This window comes from Anoplopoma fimbria, chromosome 11, assembly GCF_027596085.1.
Source record: "Anoplopoma fimbria isolate UVic2021 breed Golden Eagle Sablefish chromosome 11, Afim_UVic_2022, whole genome shotgun sequence".
NCBI classification, from domain to species: domain Eukaryota; kingdom Metazoa; phylum Chordata; class Actinopteri; order Perciformes; family Anoplopomatidae; genus Anoplopoma; species Anoplopoma fimbria.
The window spans coordinates 20,224,069-20,242,679 of record NC_072459.1 but is presented as its reverse complement, the minus strand read 5'-3'; the positions used below and the strand labels follow the sequence as shown (position 1 = coordinate 20,242,679).

At 41.4% G+C, this 18,611-nt stretch overlaps 1 protein-coding gene across 1 annotated transcript in view; it reads right to left on the bottom strand.

Annotated features, from left to right (window-relative positions):
* Positions 1-17,870, bottom strand: part of hdac5 (histone deacetylase 5) — a 50,690-nt gene extending 32,820 nt beyond the window's left edge. Inside the window, 2 exon segments of the mRNA XM_054608330.1 lie at positions 7,808-7,992; positions 17,683-17,870. Of these exon segments, the coding sequence (XP_054464305.1) occupies positions 7,808-7,829 (22 nt within the window). The 5' untranslated portion in view covers positions 7,830-7,992; positions 17,683-17,870.
* Positions 17,871-18,611: the final 741 nt, after the last annotated feature.

The window sequence follows — 18,611 nt, the reverse complement described above, 5'->3', positions numbered from 1 at the left end:
AAGTGAAGAGGAGACGTTATTGTGCTTCAAGGATCTGCTTTGCCTCGGAAGTCTGAGTGATTCAACCATTCAGTTGCGTTTACATTTGCAATTGGAAATTATTGAGTTTTTTGTTTGTATGTACACAGGGTTTCAACACAGCGGATGTAAATGGATCGATGAGTGGGTCAGTGAATATAGTATAATGAGATTTTGAGATGAGAAGGGATTTTGTGGCTATTATTCTTAGTATTCTTTCATATTTATGCTTAAAGCTTTGGAACTACATTTTCTATAATAAAGAGGTTTTAGGGGACCTACACAGCATGTATTCTCTCATCGTTAGCTTTGGTCCACAACTTCCGCCCTGTTTTTTTTTTTACCTATTTATTTGTTTACATATTGGTAAATTGGCAGCCAAATACTTATCTGTGAATATTTTCTATAGAAACTATTCATACCTGCATCAAAGGGAATTTACAACAGTTGCATCACCTTTTCAATAAAAAGGTTTGAATTGATTGGAGCGGGCAGAGGACCAACTACCAGAATCGTATTGACCCAGAGCAGCGTCTGTCTTAGGTCAGTTGTTGTAAAGCCTAAAGCTGCTATAAGCTATTTTATTGGGTCAATTTATTTATTGTGCTTTTATTGTGAAAGGTAAGAGCGGAAAGAGTGGATCTGGTTCGCGCTGCCTTTGTCAAGGTGCAAAAGAGTCATAAAATTTGCCGTCTTGGTTCGGACTACAGAGCCCCCATTAAAAAACTATAGCGTACTTTTTGAATAAGTCCGTTCCGCACATTTTGATTGGTTGACACCTTTCTTTGGCGGTAAAAGAAGCTTCAAAAGAATCAACTTCATACCATTTTTTTTTGTCGCATTATATTCACATTCTATGTGAAAGCACTCATGACAAAACATTACAAAGAAATCAACAAAATACAGTACCAGTCAAAAGTTTGGACACACCTTCTCATTCAACTACTTTGAAGAATCTAAAATATAAAACATATTCTGGTTTGTTGAGCATTTGTTTGTTTACCACATAATTCCATATGTGTTCCTTCATAGTTTGGATGTCTTCAATATTAATCTACAATGTAGAAAAAAATAAAAAAAATAATAAAGAAAAAACATTGAATGAGAAGGTGTGTCCAAACTTTTGACTGGTACTGTATATCAGAATAAAATCTATTTTAATTGCAGAAAACAGACACCGTCCAAAAATGCGATTAGCTATTATTGATTCATGTTTGCTATGTAACCGATGGATGTACGTACAGCTATTACTGGAGCCTGCAGTTTTTCTGGGATTCTTATCAGATTTATAGGAGTTTATGGACATCGGAGGTGATAATATCCACAGAAAGTGTAAATTAACTGCATTTAAAAATAATATGCGTATCATGTTAGTTTCATCTTGCAAATTTTGAAGCAAAAGGCTGCAATAATGGCCTCAAATTGCTGACCCTGTTGATTAAACTACAATAACTAACTTCCCTTTATGTTTAGAATGCCTGAATGCACCTGTGATACACCAACACATGATATGCAAAGGTTAGCAAAAGCTGCTCCTTACAAAAAAAAAAAAAAAAAAAAAAAAAAAAAAAGTAATTACCAGATATTCTAAATGACACTTTTCACATTCTGATCCAAACCTTAAGTCTGATGCTCCATCAAACCTCAAGCACACAGTAGCCCCCCCCACCTTTTCCTCCCCCAGATGATGACTCACCAGCGGTGGGCATGGCAGTGCTGGAGCCCCTGTTGCCACTCAGGAGCTCCAGAGGCTGGTGCTGGCTGTCTGTGCTGGCGGAGGAAAAACAGGACTCTGTCTCATAGATGGTCTGCAACATGGCGCACAATCCTGACACGGTGGGATGCAACAGCATGCCAATACGAGAGGCGGCGCTCGATTTCGTCACACAGGAGCGCCCCGGTCAGTTCGTCTTCCGAGGTATCGGCATGGTTTCGGTTTAGGATTCCGGTTACTAAGGATGATGGGATGGGACAATTTAATACCTTTTGAAAGATGCTTTCGAAAGGTATTAAAAAAGGTATTACTGGTTCCGGGATGCAATGAATAATCGGTTACTTCCAAACTGAAAACTTCAAAATGTTTTGTGCTTCTATTGTAAAATATCTGAATGAAAAAGAACAGAATCAATAAATTCCTTTAAACTCCTTTGTGCTTTTATTGTGTATTCCAGCAATGATATCCTGTTCAGGCTGCAAGCTCAGTCTCAGGTTTTTGCAGGTATCCTCTGCCTCTCATTTCTTCTTCAAAATCCTCCTTTTTCAAATGTTGTAGCCCCGGCTGCAGGTCCAAAAGGTCCCCCTTCCTCCTCTGCTTGGCTTTGAGGAGTTAAAATCAAATGAAGGAAGTGCAGACTTCACAAGGACCTCAAATGTGACTTTTATGGTCAGCTGGTCTCACCTGCATCACCTGGAGTCCTGATCCATGCTAAGCACTTTGCTGGTTCCCCCAAAAAACAGCAACTCTGGCTGGTGTGTTGCAGATGGAAGAAAAAAAAAAGTTTTGCTTCCTCTGGACACACCGAGCATTTAACGACCAAACTGAAAAAGCAAAAGCGAGACCAGGGGGTGATCGAGGAGATCACGGTGCCGTGTAGATCTGTGCATTTCCCCACAAAGCTGAGGAGTGATGGGAAGGGGATCGGTCGCTGCAGCCTCTTTCGCTTCCTTCTTCTTACCCGCAGCTAGCAGCACAAATACAGAGAGAGGAGGAGGAGAAGGAGAAGCAGAATTCCCCTGCTCGGCTGCATCAAAGGATCCTCATGCCGCTCTCCTCCTGGCCGACGCAAGAGAGAGGAGAGGAGGAGGAGGAAGAGGAGGAGGAGAGGCGAGGACGTAAATAGCTTTGGGAGAGCGCTCCCCGAGGTTCCATGCTTCCAAAATTAGAAACGAAGCTCTGAGAGAATGACAGAGAGAGAGAGAGAGAGAGACAGAGAGAGAGAGAGAGAGGGGGAAATAGAAGGAAGGAGGGAGAACGGAGTGGTGTAATAAAAAGAAAAGAAAAAAAGAAGAGAAATTGTGAGGAGAGGAAGACGAGCGGAGGGGTTAGAAACCTCCCCAGAAAAACAGCAAGGGACCACACGTTGTCTTCTTATCCGCGGCTTTAAAAAACACACGCACACACACAAAAAGGAGGGGGGGGCAGTCGAGCTTTGAGCAGCGACCAGAAACAGCTGCTGGTCAGACGGCTAATATTCACTGTCTGAGAGTCACCGCGTGTGTGTGTGTGTGTGTGTGTGTGTGTGTGTGTGTGTGTGACGCTCTTTGAGCTGCTGAATGAACGTTGGAGAGAGAGAGAGAGAGAGGCAGAGAGAAGGAGGAGGAGGAGGAGGAGGAGGGGGCGAAAGTGGATCACTGGGTGGAAGGGAAGTTGGACGGATGGGGAGAAAGTCAACAACGGCTCGTTTCATCTTTGCAAAAGGAGGCACGTGGGGGGACACTCCATGGACGTGTCCCACCCCCCCCCCATTAATTTTTGTATTTATTTTTTTGCCGCAAGTCTATGCTGTTAGATTTTTTTTTTTTTATATATATATATAGAATAAAAAGGACAGGAAGGGGGAGAGACGAGAGAGGAGAAGAGAAACATTTACCAACACAGGAGATGTGGGGGGAGGGGGGTTGATGTAGGGAGTGTAGCTGAAAATAGCCTGCCGGGGAGGAGGAGGAGCTAGGGATAAAAATAGACAGAGAGAGAGAGAGCAGTAAGCCTACAGCTCAGGGGTAGGGCGGTGGGGGTTGAGGGGGAGAGAGGGGGGGCGTGCGCTGTCATGTTCCCGCACCGCACTGCCCCAGAGATCACCTGTCAATCACGCCTCGCAGGGCAGGACCGTGACCTCTCCCTCCTCTTGATATGGTGTTGATGCTACTGTGCCAGCTCACGCTACTACTAGCCTGTCCTGTGTGTGGAGAGCATGTACGCTGAGATGCAATAGCCATTCCCCTGTTATGTTTTTTTTTATTGGCTGTGGCAGCATTGTGACACTATAAGGATGGAAATAACTCTCGGATAAATTTGGTGAGAGTCCAGACGCTTATGGTCCCCAGTGGATAAATCCTGTCTTTGTCCATGATCCTCAACCATCCAACATTATCGAGTCAAATGTTTCCGATATTTCTAACTGACTAACACTTAAACGAATTGACGATGGCCATGAAACTATTTACAGACATTCATGGTCCCAAGATCCTGTATCCTGATGACTTGGGAGGTCCCCTGACTCTTCCTTTGACCTTTCATCTAAACTGTAATCTAGCACCACCAGCAGGTCAATTATCCATCTAAACGTGTCAACATCTACTTTGACACTAAATTTAGTTTAGATCACCTGTTAATCACGCAGCGCGGGCGGGACGGTGACCTCTTCCTCCACTTGATTTGGTGTCATGGTCCCCAGTGGTTGAATCCTGACTTTTTCAGTTATCCTCAACCATCCAGCATTATCATGGAGTCAATATTTTATTCCGATACTTCAGACTCACTAACACTAATATGAATTGATGATGGCCATGAAACTTTGAAACGACATTCATGGTCTTGATGACTTCACGTGAAAACGCAACGTTTATGAAATGTTTATATCCTGCCAACCTCTCCGGGTAACGAGTAACAGCATTACACAATGTTTAACCATTACAAGCACCAAAACCACAAAAACAGCCTGAAAATGAAGAAAATCTGAAAAATGACAGTACAGTCTATGGAGCAGAACCGGGTAGTTGTCGGACTGTAGTCCGAGCGGTCCGATGCTACTTTCGAGGGGCGGAATTTATCTTGTGTTTAATCCATGCAAAATATGTAAAAACTCTGGCTGAATGATATTGGAATAAAAATCTAATTGCAATTATTTTGACTAATAATGCAAATGCAATATGATTTGCTATACGAGAGGGAATTATCTTTTTTTCCGAATTTTATTGAAAAACATATCCAAATGATTATGGTGTGATTTCTTCGTGGATCTGTACCAAACAAAGAAGTTTCCATAAGTCTGTAATATGATGTGAAGGCCAGGACGTCTTATATTTAATCTAAAATGGTATATTGACACACATCTTACATTTTTAGGAAATTGCAGGTCATTTGCATTTTCTATAAAATTCCGATTAATTGTTCAGCCCTAGTAAAGACCAACGACATGACCCCCATAAAAAACTGCGCCTCAAGAAAACAATCAAACACCTAACCCCCAGAAAAAACACAATGTATTGTTTTAACACAAATGTCACAGGGAATCACGAAAATGTGTTTTTATAACCAAAAAGCTGCAGTGCTCACTTTTCTCACTCGGCTGTATTATTAATTGAAACCGCTCGCCGCTATTTATAGCATTTGTTTGTTCCATTCAGCGGCTCCGTCCTAAGTGACGCTGTGCATTAAGGAACAGATTCCAGTGTTTTAACGGGAGTGTAACGGGGTTACCGCTGTCTGCGGGAGTGCTTACAAAAAAAAAAACACAGGATCAGGAAGAATGAGCTAATATATTAAAAAAGAAATGTCCCCCAGTAGAGATCCAACTGATCAGCTCAAGTCAATTCTGATCATTTTAACAAGGAGGATGTTTTTTAACACCTCCATTCCTCAGCTTCTCAGCTCTGGCTTTATCATTGCCACCGTGATGAGCTTCCTTTTTCGCTACAGGAATAATAATATTTCATTAAACCATTTTATCGTCACCTTCATCCCAGCTCCTCCTCGTCAACCTCATCGTCCTCACCTCCTGTGTTAAGCAGCTGCGTGTCCCTGAGCAGACTTAGGGCTGCCTCAGTGTGACTCACAAGCAGAGAGACGAAAATACATGGAAAAAGGATGAAAATGTAAAGACTGATAAACTGATTTTGCAATGTATGTAAAAATGGATTGTTTTGCCATTGAATTGAGCTACTGCATTGCTTATCAGTCGTCCACTACAATGGTTATATATCAAAGACTCGTTCTGCTGTCTTACATCATCCTTTCAAATCACTTTGGCAGCGGGAGAGACGGAGAGAGATAGATGCCACTGACCAGGCAACATGTCTCACATCTTAATGGTCTAAACACATCGGCTAAAGGTGTGTGTGTGTGTGTGTGTGTGTGTGTGTGTGTGTGTGTGTGTGTGTGTGTGTGTGTGTGTGTGTGTGTGTGTGTGTGTGTGTGTACTGCAGTAGCTCAGCGGATGACTCATCTCTGCGTTTCTATTTGAGGCGCATCAACCCCTGGAGTCACATCGCTGTCTGTGTGTGTTTATGTGTGTGTGTGTGTGTGTGTGTGTGTACATCATGTACTACATCTGTATCCATGACAACCACGTTACAGTCAAGTCAGTCGACCAGTCAATCAATCAGAGACAAAGGTGTCAAGAAATACCAACATAAGGGCTGTTCAGGTGTCTTGACTGTCGGCTACTAAAAATGAATTCATCTGCCATCCATTGATTGTCAATGAAAACACTAATGCGGTAATTAATACATAGCATTATACGCTGGGAATAGATGCGTGCATGTGGTCAAAGAACATCTTGCAACAGTTAAAAAAATGCTGCTGCACAATGTTTTTGGGGCATCTTGATCTATTAGAGAGCCCTCCTACATTGTTGAACGTAGGTCTGAGCGTTATGAAATAATTTACTATCTTTTCTCTCTATTTATAGGTTCAATCTTTACGTAATTTTGATGACGCTTTAAGTCCTGATCATTTCGCCTGAGAGCGAAGCTGTAGCGAACATGTTGGTTTGGAGGCTAGGTTTTGCCACACTCCGATCCCACTTTAGGCATATCTGGAGTACATGCGTTGTTTTTTTTTACTCCTTTACCTTAAACAGACTAGAGGATTCATTACACTGAAATGCGTTCGCAGTGTTTGGTTTGTAGTCGCTTATGTAGGAATCTACATTTTCCTTATCTCTGGTGTTCCGCCATCCTCATTTCTAGCATGCTAATGTTAGCATTTAGCTTGAAGCAGCATTGTGCCTATGTGCAGCCTCATAGAAAGGCCAAAATGACTGTACACTCTAGTCCTTTTTCAATTTCTAGCCTGTACCGACTCTTTTACTGGGATAATATATATTTTGGTTTTTTAACTACTGACATGGATTTAGTATATGAATAAACAAGGGGGTTGATTTTTGACACAGCTGATGCTAACATGCTGATGTTTAGCTGGTAGAACGTGTATTACGTACCTTTTTGTTGCGTGTTAGCATGCTAAGAACCTTCTAATTAGCACTAAACACAAAGTGCAGGTGAGACAATGGGGATGTCATGAGATTTGCAGGAATCACCAAGGTTATTGAAATTCACCCTGTTGCCAAATTTAATATCAATCAAGCCAAATTGATATTTCAAAATGGACTTAAGTACACATTACATGAAGAGTTAGTATGCTAAGCTGTTGGTTTAAAAATGTTCCCTTCATAAAAATATACTAAGCTGACAAGTGCAACAACAAACCACACAATTTAGTAATCCAACACCGAGAGAGAGAAAAAGGCTAAAGTCGCATTGGATTCAATTATGAGATGCAAACTTTAACAAAACAGTTAATACAGAGCTCATTTGAAAGAATGTGAATAACACTAACTCTTGATAAAACAGAGACAAAACAGATAAACTAACGATGCTGTCCAGTCGCAAGCCTGTCCCCAATGTCTTAACTACCACCACCATTAAACTCAACACCAGCCAACCAGTCGGGCACCGTTTCATTTGTCAAACCAGTATACGCCACAAAAGCACCTGCCTCTCTCCAGTTGCACCGGCATTAACCGCGGCAGCTCTTTGAGATAGGAAGACGGACTGATAAGAGACTTACCTGAGGCGTGTGAGGAATTCATGAAGGTTGAACCTGGACTGCCCTCCCCGAATCCCTCCTCTGTGTGTACGCGTGTGTTAAAGTGGGTCCTCCGAGTCGGCCATGTGTTGGGGGACAGATGAAGGACGGACAGACGAAGGACGGCCAGACGGACGAATCAGGGTTTCCTCTCAATGTCGACTTTTCTGCAAAAGAGAAAGTTGCGTTTTTCAGCACTTGCTATTTATTCTATTTATTGGTTGTTGTTTTTTTATGTTAGTGTTTTGTCGGTCCATGTTTGAAGCCGTGATAGGTGTTATATCAAGAGTTTTGAACGTGGTGTCATTTTATTTAGCCTTTCTAAAATGAAAAAAACAAGAGCAAAAGTTAAGGAATGGTTTAGTGTGTTCAAACATGCATTTCTAACATTTGCCACTAACTTATAGCTGCTATAAGTAACTTATGGCTGCTATAAGTAAGCAGCTTACGTACTAAGCTAGTGTAAGGAATGGATTGGTGTGTTCAAACATGCATTTCTAACGTTAGCCGCTAACTTAAAGCTTCTCTAAGTTAGCAGCTAACGTACTTAGCTAGCATAAGGAATGGATTAGTGTGTTCGAACATGCATTTCTAACGTTAGCCGCTAATTAATAGCTGCTGTAAGTAAGCAGCTAACTAACTGTAAGTAAGCAGCTAACTTACAGCAGCTACCTTAGTTATAAGCTAACATACTTAGCTAACTTACTAGCTACAGTCGTGACCTAACACTTCTGACCCAGGATATGGGTCAAATTCTTTAAATTTATTCTAATTTGAGGTCTCCTTGTTTACTTGGTGGAAGCTGGTCCGGGACGCCGCTATGTCTGAGTTAAAGCTAACGTTAGTAGCTCTGTCCTGCTGTTTCTTTGATTTGGGTTACACTCAAGCACCCTCAACCAAAGTAGTTGTCTGAGGTAGCGTTTACGTTCAACAGTCACGTTGTTTAATCCTTAATCTAGAAGCCTTCTCCCCTGTGTAAAAAGAAAATAGTGAAACGTACCCTTTGAAAAACGACAATAAATCCAACCTCTGTCTCTCTTGTCCAAGTATGTAAGCTAAGCAGCCAAACAGTATTGAACATAAACTGTACTGATGTTGCACCAGAATGCTTTTCCACTAAAAATGTGTTTCCTGACCAGCATTCTGTTGTGCAGTGCGACAACTTCCTGGAGTCAGTAAAGGCTTTTTCTTTCAGATGATAAGGTCTTTTCCAAATGCTCTGATCTGTACTGAAAAAAAAGCCCTTGAAAAATATCAAAGTTAAGTCGATTAACTTTGATATTAGGGCTGCACGGTGGTGAAGTGGTTAGCACTGTCGCCTCACAGCAAGAGGGGCCGGGGTTCAATTCCCGGGCTGGACAACCTTCTGTGTGGAGTTTGCATGTTCTCCCCGTGTCAGCGTGGGTTCTCTCCGGGTTCTCCAGCTTCCTCCTACAGTCCAAAGACATGCAGCTTAGGTGCATTGAAGACTCTAAATTGCCCGTAGGTGTGAATGTGAGCGTGAATGGTTATTTGTCTCTATATGTCAGCCCTGCGACAGACTGGCGAACTGTCCAGGGTGAACCCTGCCTTCGCCCATTGACAGCTGAGATAGGCTCCAGCACCCCTGCGACCCTTAACTGGATAAGCAGGTTACGGAAAATGGATGGATGAACTTTGATATTTTTTAAGCCTGGTCATGACTTGAGTGGTTTGTGGAAACGTTAAGACGTAATTGTGACATCACAAGACCTTGTTTGATGGTGAGGGTTATAGTAGAACTGTCATTGAGAGCTACATAAGAAGCCTATTGATTGTAAAATCACATGATGAGAGCTACAGTAGAACTTAAGAGATGTCATAACAAGTGATACAATTGTGAGCCGCAGTAGAACCATATTAAAGTCATTAGGAGCAATAGCAGAACCGCAGTTGTGTGCTGTAATTGAGATTCACAGTAGAACACCAATGTTGTCATATTTCGAGTGATGTCATTCTGGGTTACAGTACAACCCTTATGATGTCATGACTCAAGTCATGATTTGCCACAGAATAGCTTTAGTGGTGTCATTGAAAGCTACATTAGACATCTATAAGTACCAGTGATGACATAACTCTGTCGATGGAAGGGAGTCACAGTAGAAACCCTATTAAAGTCATTAGTAGCAAAAGCAGAGTTGTAGTTTTGACAATTGCATACACAGCATAACATTGTGCAGTCATTGAGAGATACAGTAAAAAAAAAAACGTATGATGTCATTATGCGAGTTATGTCATCCTTAGAGTCGTAGAACATTGAGCTGTCATTGAGAGACGCAGTAGAACACTAGGCCCTACTGGTGGGCCTCAAAGCGCCAGCAAGAGGACCACTGAGATATTGTTAAATGGTTAAATCAAATAAAAGGAACATTTTTATAGTTATTTTTATATCTAAATGTTCTATAGAATTCAATTGAATAAAATCAAATTTTCTAATGACCAGTGACATTTTAAATATAGCCACGCCAATCACGACACATCAGCTAGAGACAAACATGTTTTTTCTTCTGTAAGCTAGCTAACGTTACCTCTGATGCTGTGACACAAAATGGATCGGTTATGAAACGAAAAGAGTGATGTGCGAGACGACCCTGCGTCGGTAAAAGCTCCGAAGCGCGTGGTGAGGCAACATGACCCTGAATACATTTAATTTGGCTTCATAATGGCAGGAAGTGGTGGGTGCAGCTGACAGAGGCTCAATACATGTTTACAGCCAAATTCATTTTTTCGCTTTTTTTGTCATGTTATTCTTTTTTTTCTCACTTATGTGATAAGGTGGTTCTCGGATTTATTTCTTAACAATCAGAAGTGGGCCTTTAGTTAGAATAGTTTAGGTCCCCCGTTATAATAATTTTTGTTAGTTTCATTAACTGCTCATCTAATTTCTATGTGTTTCAAACCCAATTTATTTATTTACTTTATTTTAAATGTAATCTTATCTTGTGTTTTGTTTGTAGACCCTTACCAAATTATATTTCCATACAACTCAAAACTTCTGACCTTAACTCAACTTGCATCTCACTGCCCTACATTTCTGAATGGACCTCCATCTGTGTGTTGTGTCCTGCACCGACACTGTGTTTGAACAGGAGTTACATGGCATTAAAAGGAACAAGCTGCACCCTGTTGCTCACTGAGGCTTCCCTGGTCCTCTGGCGCCACCAACTGGCCATGCTCAGTACAATCTATGCGTATGGAAGTATGAGAGAGAGAGAGAATGTGACAATAACTCCTTGTATAGTATAGTAAACTGATCCACACAGTTTACAGATTACAGCTGTGTACGCAACAGCTCCACAATATAATGCAGCAGTGATTCAATGCTATGGGGCTTTTTTAAGCTATTGTGTTGGTGTTTCTAATGTTATGTCGCACTCATGTATGCAATGGTGGGGTTTAAATCAAATTGAGTGCAACATTATCAATGAACTCTTTACATACACATCTAACATCCTTCCTGCAAATATTCTTTGCCCAAATTTCAATTTAAAAACTCAAACATCTTTAACGTTGACACAAAGCCACCAGTTACTTCAATTATGTTCCATTTATTTACTTCCATTCATGCATTTGGGGAGAATTGCATTGTACATCACTCCTTAACTTAAACTGAGATAAGCAGCATAATATGTGGAAAGTGAAAAAAAAAAAACGAGAGAGAGGATTTGAAAGTTTTGTTACGACAGAGTTTCATAATTCTGGGTACTTTGATGACCGGGAAGCGTATCCAAAAATAGAAATTTGGATCCCACACATCAACACTGGGGTTGCACACTGGACCGTGATTGGGTTTTCTAAACGAGATACAACTTCACAACTCATGCTCGTAACTAAGATTTAACGTGAGGACAGAGAAACCTCCCCTCCTTTAACGGATGAATGGTGAAAAAAAGGCTTCTATTGTCAAACTAAACAAAGCAAAGTTCAAACATTAGACATTAACCTTAACCCATAATTATACTGCTCATTAACACTTTTACCTTACAGTATTTTAAGAAGCTGGCTTAACACTGAGTATTGCCACACTGGTGCAGCTGCATTTAGCAGGTTTCACTCTACCATTGTTGAAATCACAACTCCTGTAAAATGACATTCTTCAGCAAGAACAACAAAACAAACAAAGAACCCTTCCTCATAAGGAAGATTGTTCAAAATTCCCTGTGAGTTGGCAATGTACTGTAACAGGAGGATTGAAAGAACCCCGGGGGAAACAACGCAGACTGTACTAGGGCCATAGAATTGGCGTACGCAGCATTGAACTTTAAAATGTAGGCGACGGAACTCCTTTTTTCTAAATGCATGAGGTTGCAATAGCCAATGAATAATTGTAATCTCAATGTTGACCTTGTCTCAGTGTAGTTTTCATCTCATTCAAATCTAAAATAATGAAACAATAGTGGTAACAATTTCCTAAAGCCCAAACAAAAGGAGGAAATGCTGACAGTTCAGAAGCTGCAACTAGTAAACGTTTCTCATTTTTGCTATAAAAACTAATAAGACAAGTGATAGGTTAGCATAAAAAGATGCAGATTAATTTGCTCTCAATCCACTAATCACTTTATGAATTCATTAATTGGTTTCAGCAACAACAAGACATGCTTACTTTAACTGAAAACGTTATCTCAAATATTACTTGTCAAAATAAGTCCAATATTTCTTTGTTTTGCTTTTCATTTCACCAGGTGATGATAGGCTTTAGTTTTGGCGGTGCCCTGTTTCAATAGGCTGCAGTTTGAGAAGAAAAGACTGAGGTTGTGTCTGGTTCAGAGCCGAAACAATTAACTTATGAATTGATAAATTGAGTATGTCTGCAACTAATACATTTTTTTTTATTGGAGATTATTTTCTTAATCTGTGAAATGTCATAGAATGGTGAAAGAAAAAGTCAGTGTTTCCTCAAATGTCTTTTTTTGGTCCACAAATCAAACTTATTCAGTTAACTGAATATAACCAGAAAATATTTACATTTAACAAGCTTGCATCAGCCTTTTTTCTTCTTCAAAAATGACTTAGACTGATGAATCGATTATCAAAATAGTTTGTGATTAACAAGTGAGTGATCGATTGATCTTTTGATCGTTGCAGCTCTAAAGTCGATCGACCAAAATATGAATTTATTAATTTATTCATAACTAATTCAAATATTCATTACATGCACCCCCAGTCTGGTTAGATGCAAAGGTTAAAACCACATTTTTACACAGTTAAAGCACAATAAAATATAACTAAAGCTAAACTCAAAATGGAAAGCTAAAATCATAAACTAAATCACAACAATAAACGATTGGAACGTTTTTAAACTATAATAAGCCTGGGTCCAACTGGTCCGTCTATTTTTGTGCTCACGCCGCCTTTACAGTATGTGGCTCCCCTCCAACTCTGCCGTTCCCACAAAAGAAGTCACAGAAAGTCCTCGTCCCAACAGGCACACTTGGCCGGGTGCCGTGGCAACAGTGTCAGGGCAAAGATAATGGGATGAAACGCTGCGGGTGAGTGCGTGCTTGTGTGCGTCTGTGCTTAGCTTGTGGAGCTAACTAGTGGTGACAGACTCACCTGCTGTCCAACTATAGGCCATTGGCCAATGACACGTACACACACACACACACACACACACACACACACACACACACACACACACACAACACACACACACACACACACACACACACACACACACACACACACACACACACACACACACACACACACACACACACACACACACACACACACAAATAAAGAGAAAGCCTATTCGAAAATAGAACAGAGCAACACTTAAAAATAAAAAAATCAAGAAATATAAATCTCTCACTCTCCCTGCTGCCTCCTCCGATTCCTCCTCCTCTTCACACCAAAATTTCCTAAAATACCTGGCCCCTCCCATTCTGGAGAGGAGCAGGAAGTGCTGCCTGGCAACCGGGGAGCCTGCTGCCGTGGCAACGCTCCACCTGAGCACCTCTTCCCTAAACAAACAGCGAGCGTGAGCGGGACGTGGAGCCGTAGTCGGCCTCTCAGCAGTATTTGTTTATGGTCTGTATTTCTCGCTCTCAACGTTTTCTTCCGTGTCTCACACACACACACACACACACACACACACACACACACACACACACACACACACACACACACACACACACACACACACACACACACACACACACACACACACACACACACACACACACACACACACACACACACACACACACTATATTGCAGCAGCTCTCTCTCCCTCTCTTTCAGCAGGCTCAAGGAGAAAAGGGGCAAAAACACATAGTCAGCACACACACACTATCTGTCCTCAGACGTGACATCAGGACCGCATGTGAAAGATAACCGTTAGATACAGAGCTGCAACAATTAGTCGATTGATCTGCGATAAATGAATCCACAAGTGGAGTCGCAACATGATAAGACAGTGGAGGGAAGCAGACATATCACTGAAGACTTTCCTCTAGTCTTCGCCTTATTTTTGTAAAGTACAGACTACTTTTATTTCTCTGTATGAATTATTTAAATGATCATTATTGTTTAAATGGTAAATTGACTAACCATTCATACCCGTTCATACACTGATGGCACAGCTTGCTGGAGCAATTTAGAGTTAAGTGTCTTGCCCAAAGACACATCGACATCGACTAGCGGAGCCGTGGATCGAACTGCCGATCCTGATTGAAGTACGACCCTGCTCTAACACTGAGCCAGTCTCTCTCATAATAATAAAACAAAGTGGGGCCACTTGAGGGCAGCAGAAACACATAGTTTAAAAGAAAAACACTTTAATATATTAATAGGTGAAAATATATAATTTTAGGAATATTTAAGGAATACTCATTTAATTTGCAAGTGTTAAAGGTAATTAGTCACTGTAATCGTTCATTCTGTCACGTTTTTGTTTGCTGTATAGTCAATCTACATCTAAGCAGAAGTTATCATCCCTCTGCTGTGCAAAAAAGTATATATACTGTAACAACGGAGCACTTATATTGACTTAACTATGACTGCTATTTCATCCCTTATGCTGTTACAGTGTGTAGTCACATTAAAAAAATAAACTCGGAAGGATCGGAGGTGGGTGTGATGCCCAGAAAAAAGAGAGAGAGAGGGCTGTTACTGCTGGATAAATGTTGTATGTTGATTTCTCACTAACTTTTAACTGGTTACGAAACAGTCTCCATGTAAAACTGATGCCTCTTTATGGCCTACATAGGTAAACATCCCATCAGAGAGTAGGTTGACTATTTCTATGTAGTTATTCTTAATGGTCGCCACTGAAAACAAGACGAAATCATGAAGGTTTGCTAAAAAACTTCTTCAGCTCAGAATACAGAGGGGGCCTCCTTACCACTGCATTCCAATTAGTATGTAAACGTGTCACGCGCAACTGCAACCGCCACCTCCGTATCAACTGCTACTTCTTTTCGGAACGTAAACCCTTGAGCACAAACTCTTATTAACATATACAAACTCTCAAGAGAGTTTTACTCAAGACGAAGGAAAAGCTAGCAATTAGCGTGTCAAGACTTTTGATGAAATTTGATATTTAACCTAGATTAGAATAGAATAGATATATAAAATCTGGACGCTGGTGTCGAAAGTTAGTGGCATGGCCCTTAAAGCTCTTATGTAAGTAATGGAGTGACCCTTGACTCGTGAGGTTTGACCTCTGGGCTTTAGTGAAAACCCCACTGTGACAGTGCTGCAAATCCCTTTCCATCATGCTTCCAACCAGGGTAGAGTGCTGCAGGAATGATTCCTAAAACCCGGAAATAAGCCAGCGTTTTTACACTTCCGGTTCCCTTGTTTCGAGGTCAACGGTTTTTGGTGAGATGCCTGGAATAAAATCTGCGGTTAACTCAATCTTAAGAGACTCGTGAAAGTTTTTTATGTGTCTTAAAAAAGTAATTTGCTAACAAGTGCCTAAATGAGACTACAAAACGTCATCACGCAAAAGGTGGTGACGTGAAGTCTTGTGACTGTGGTGTAGTTCGTTTTTTCTCCTAACGTTAGCTTTTTAGTTCTGGCGATTGTATTTATGCAATAAAAGTGATGAACTCGCCAGACAGAATGTGCAACTGTCAAGTTTTTTTGTCCAAATTTTCTGCAATAATCCATGAACCAATGGGAAAATCCCATTATCTTTTTGTCTAGGTAACCAAGGCGATGCTAACTTCCTGGTTAGCCTTTTAAAATATGACATTCCTGCAGCACTCTATATTGTCCGGGAGGAATGGGCCATGTCTGTATTAAGAGAACTGGATTAAATGTTTGAAGATGGAGTTCTGTTCTTTCCTTAGACGGTTGATAACCAGCACGTCTGTGAAAATGTTCTTCAGGCTTCCTCATTTGAATCTATCGACTGCCAGAATGAAAATAATATCTTGATGCAGCTATGTTTAATAATGTGATGCACTGGAGGGAGGGAAAGAAGGAACTAAATGGCAATTTAAAGAGGGAAGAAGAAAAGGGAATTATACAAGTATAAGGTGAGGGGAGCCAGAATGCTGCGAACAAAAGCTCTACAAGAGCTATCAGAACTACAAGAGATTATGTTCATCCATTTGTTTACATATGTGTTTATAGTGTCTACCTAGACAGATTGGTTTGTTGTGATTTTAAGCCGGCGGGATCGGTGAGTAAATGTCACCTACCCAAATACACATGCTAAAATTTGTTTAAATCAATTGGAAGCGTGTGGCCAGTGACCGGCATGAGTTGTTACCCAAACCAGGGATTTTTATTTTTAACCTATAATCAATCCTCCGTGTGAATACAATTTAACACTATGGGTAATTATTACCCAAGAACAAACAATGAATGAGGCGTGGCACACCTGCTAGTTTGGGTGGGTCGCGTGTCAGACTGGGAAGCAAGCTGACACAGTTTTTACATTGCCAACCATCACAGTGAAAGCTTCCTAAGCAACTATGGCAACCCATTTTCTGGTGGAAGGGAAATGTTGAAAAATTCCTTTAGGCTGGAAAGTTGCAGGATTTGCTGGGACATTTTACAAACTATTAAGTGTCAGCTATGTCCTGTTGCTCACAAGTCCACTTTGCAAAGGCGCTGTCTAATCTCCAGGGCCACACTGGCATCTGGCAACCCAGGTAGGTGGCATGTGTGCCAGGCAGTGTGGCAGCTGATATGAAGATTGACAGCAAAACATGTAAAACACTGCCCAAAATATACATTTCTAAATTATACATTTAAAGTTAAAAGATTTTCATGCTGATCATCAACTTGATCATTTTTGGAAAGTAACTGCTGTCTTCACACTGACAGCTGCAAGCAGACACCTTTTAATATAAGCCAAGAGTGAGAAAAATACCCGTATGTCAGGTTCTACCTAATGAGATACCTCATTCATAAATGTAGGTGTAGATTGGACAAGATAAGAGCGTGACATAATAGTAACATTGCGTACAGAGCTATGACACTCGCCACTTGTAGTAGCTGTTGTGTTGCTAGCTTACTCAGCTGGCTGCACCACACCGGTCACTCGCTAGCTGCTAGCCGTCCACTAACCATCCTGCAGAGGGTTAACTACTACCCGCTGGTTAACTTTAAATTGTTAGCTGGTAGTCGTGACGTTAGCTGCTAGCTGGGAGGTTAACGCCTGGTTAATAATGCCAGAACGCAGGTAACTGTTAACAAAAACAAAGGCATGCCGTCCAGCGTTGACTGTTTGATAAGTTATAGTTAGTTAGCTGCTGTGTCCGTCAGGTGCCCAGCCTGTGTTTAGCTAGCCGTGAGTTAGCCGTGTGATAACTGTTTCTAAGTTAGCCACTGTGTTAACTGTAGTGCACGCAATGGTTTAAGCAAAGCACAAAAAATGTCACCTTTCTCACTCGTTCTTCGAAGGGAGACCTTTAAAGCTGCCTGTCGGTGTATCCCTTCGTGAACTGTCACGCACACACGCTCTCTCCGTACCGTGGATGTCGGTGGGTCCTCCTGGAACGCGTATCGGGCGCAGAGGTCGCTTCTTCCCGGCGTTGGTTTCTCCGCCGAGGCTCTGTGTGTGTGTGTGTGTGTGTGTGTGTGTGTGTGTGTGTGTGTGTGTGTGTGTGTGTGTGTGTGTGTGTGTGTGTGTGTGTGTGTGTGTGTGTGTGTGTGTGTGTGTGTGTGTGTGTGTGTCCTCCCCCCCCTCCTCCTCCTCTCAGTAGAGCAGATCCTCTGCGTTTATTTTCACATTAAAAACGTGTGATATCACAAGCGGGACGCGTTTCGCCTCCTGTCGTTTTCACCTCCTCCATATTTACAGTGTGCCTCTCTCTCTCTCTTCTCTCTCTCTCTCTCTCTCTCTCTCTCTCCCACCACCAACAACAACATTATTGACGTCTTCCTCCTGCCACGTGACCAGTCTGCTGGGGCTAAAAATAGACCCAATAGAAACCAATGGAGGCAGACAGACATGGCAGAGATAGACAGACTCGCAGTGTATTTTGTGTCATACTGCACCTTACTTTCCCTTGTTTCCTACCCACATTGTGCCTCAGTCCTCACAATAGAGTATTTCCAACTGCTTACTATAGGACCTGAACGTGACACGAGCAAGTACTGCATATCGAAACACTTTTCCCTTTTAGTTGAACAGTGCAAGTGAAACAAATATTTGATTAATGAGCTGGTCAATCACAATTTATTTTATGAAAAACTATTCAAAAACACAATCATTTTTTTGTATGAATAATTTTGAAGCAAAATGGCCAAAATCCCACCTTCCAGCCCCTCAGTTGTGACAATCTTCTTCTGCTTTTTCTATAGGCTG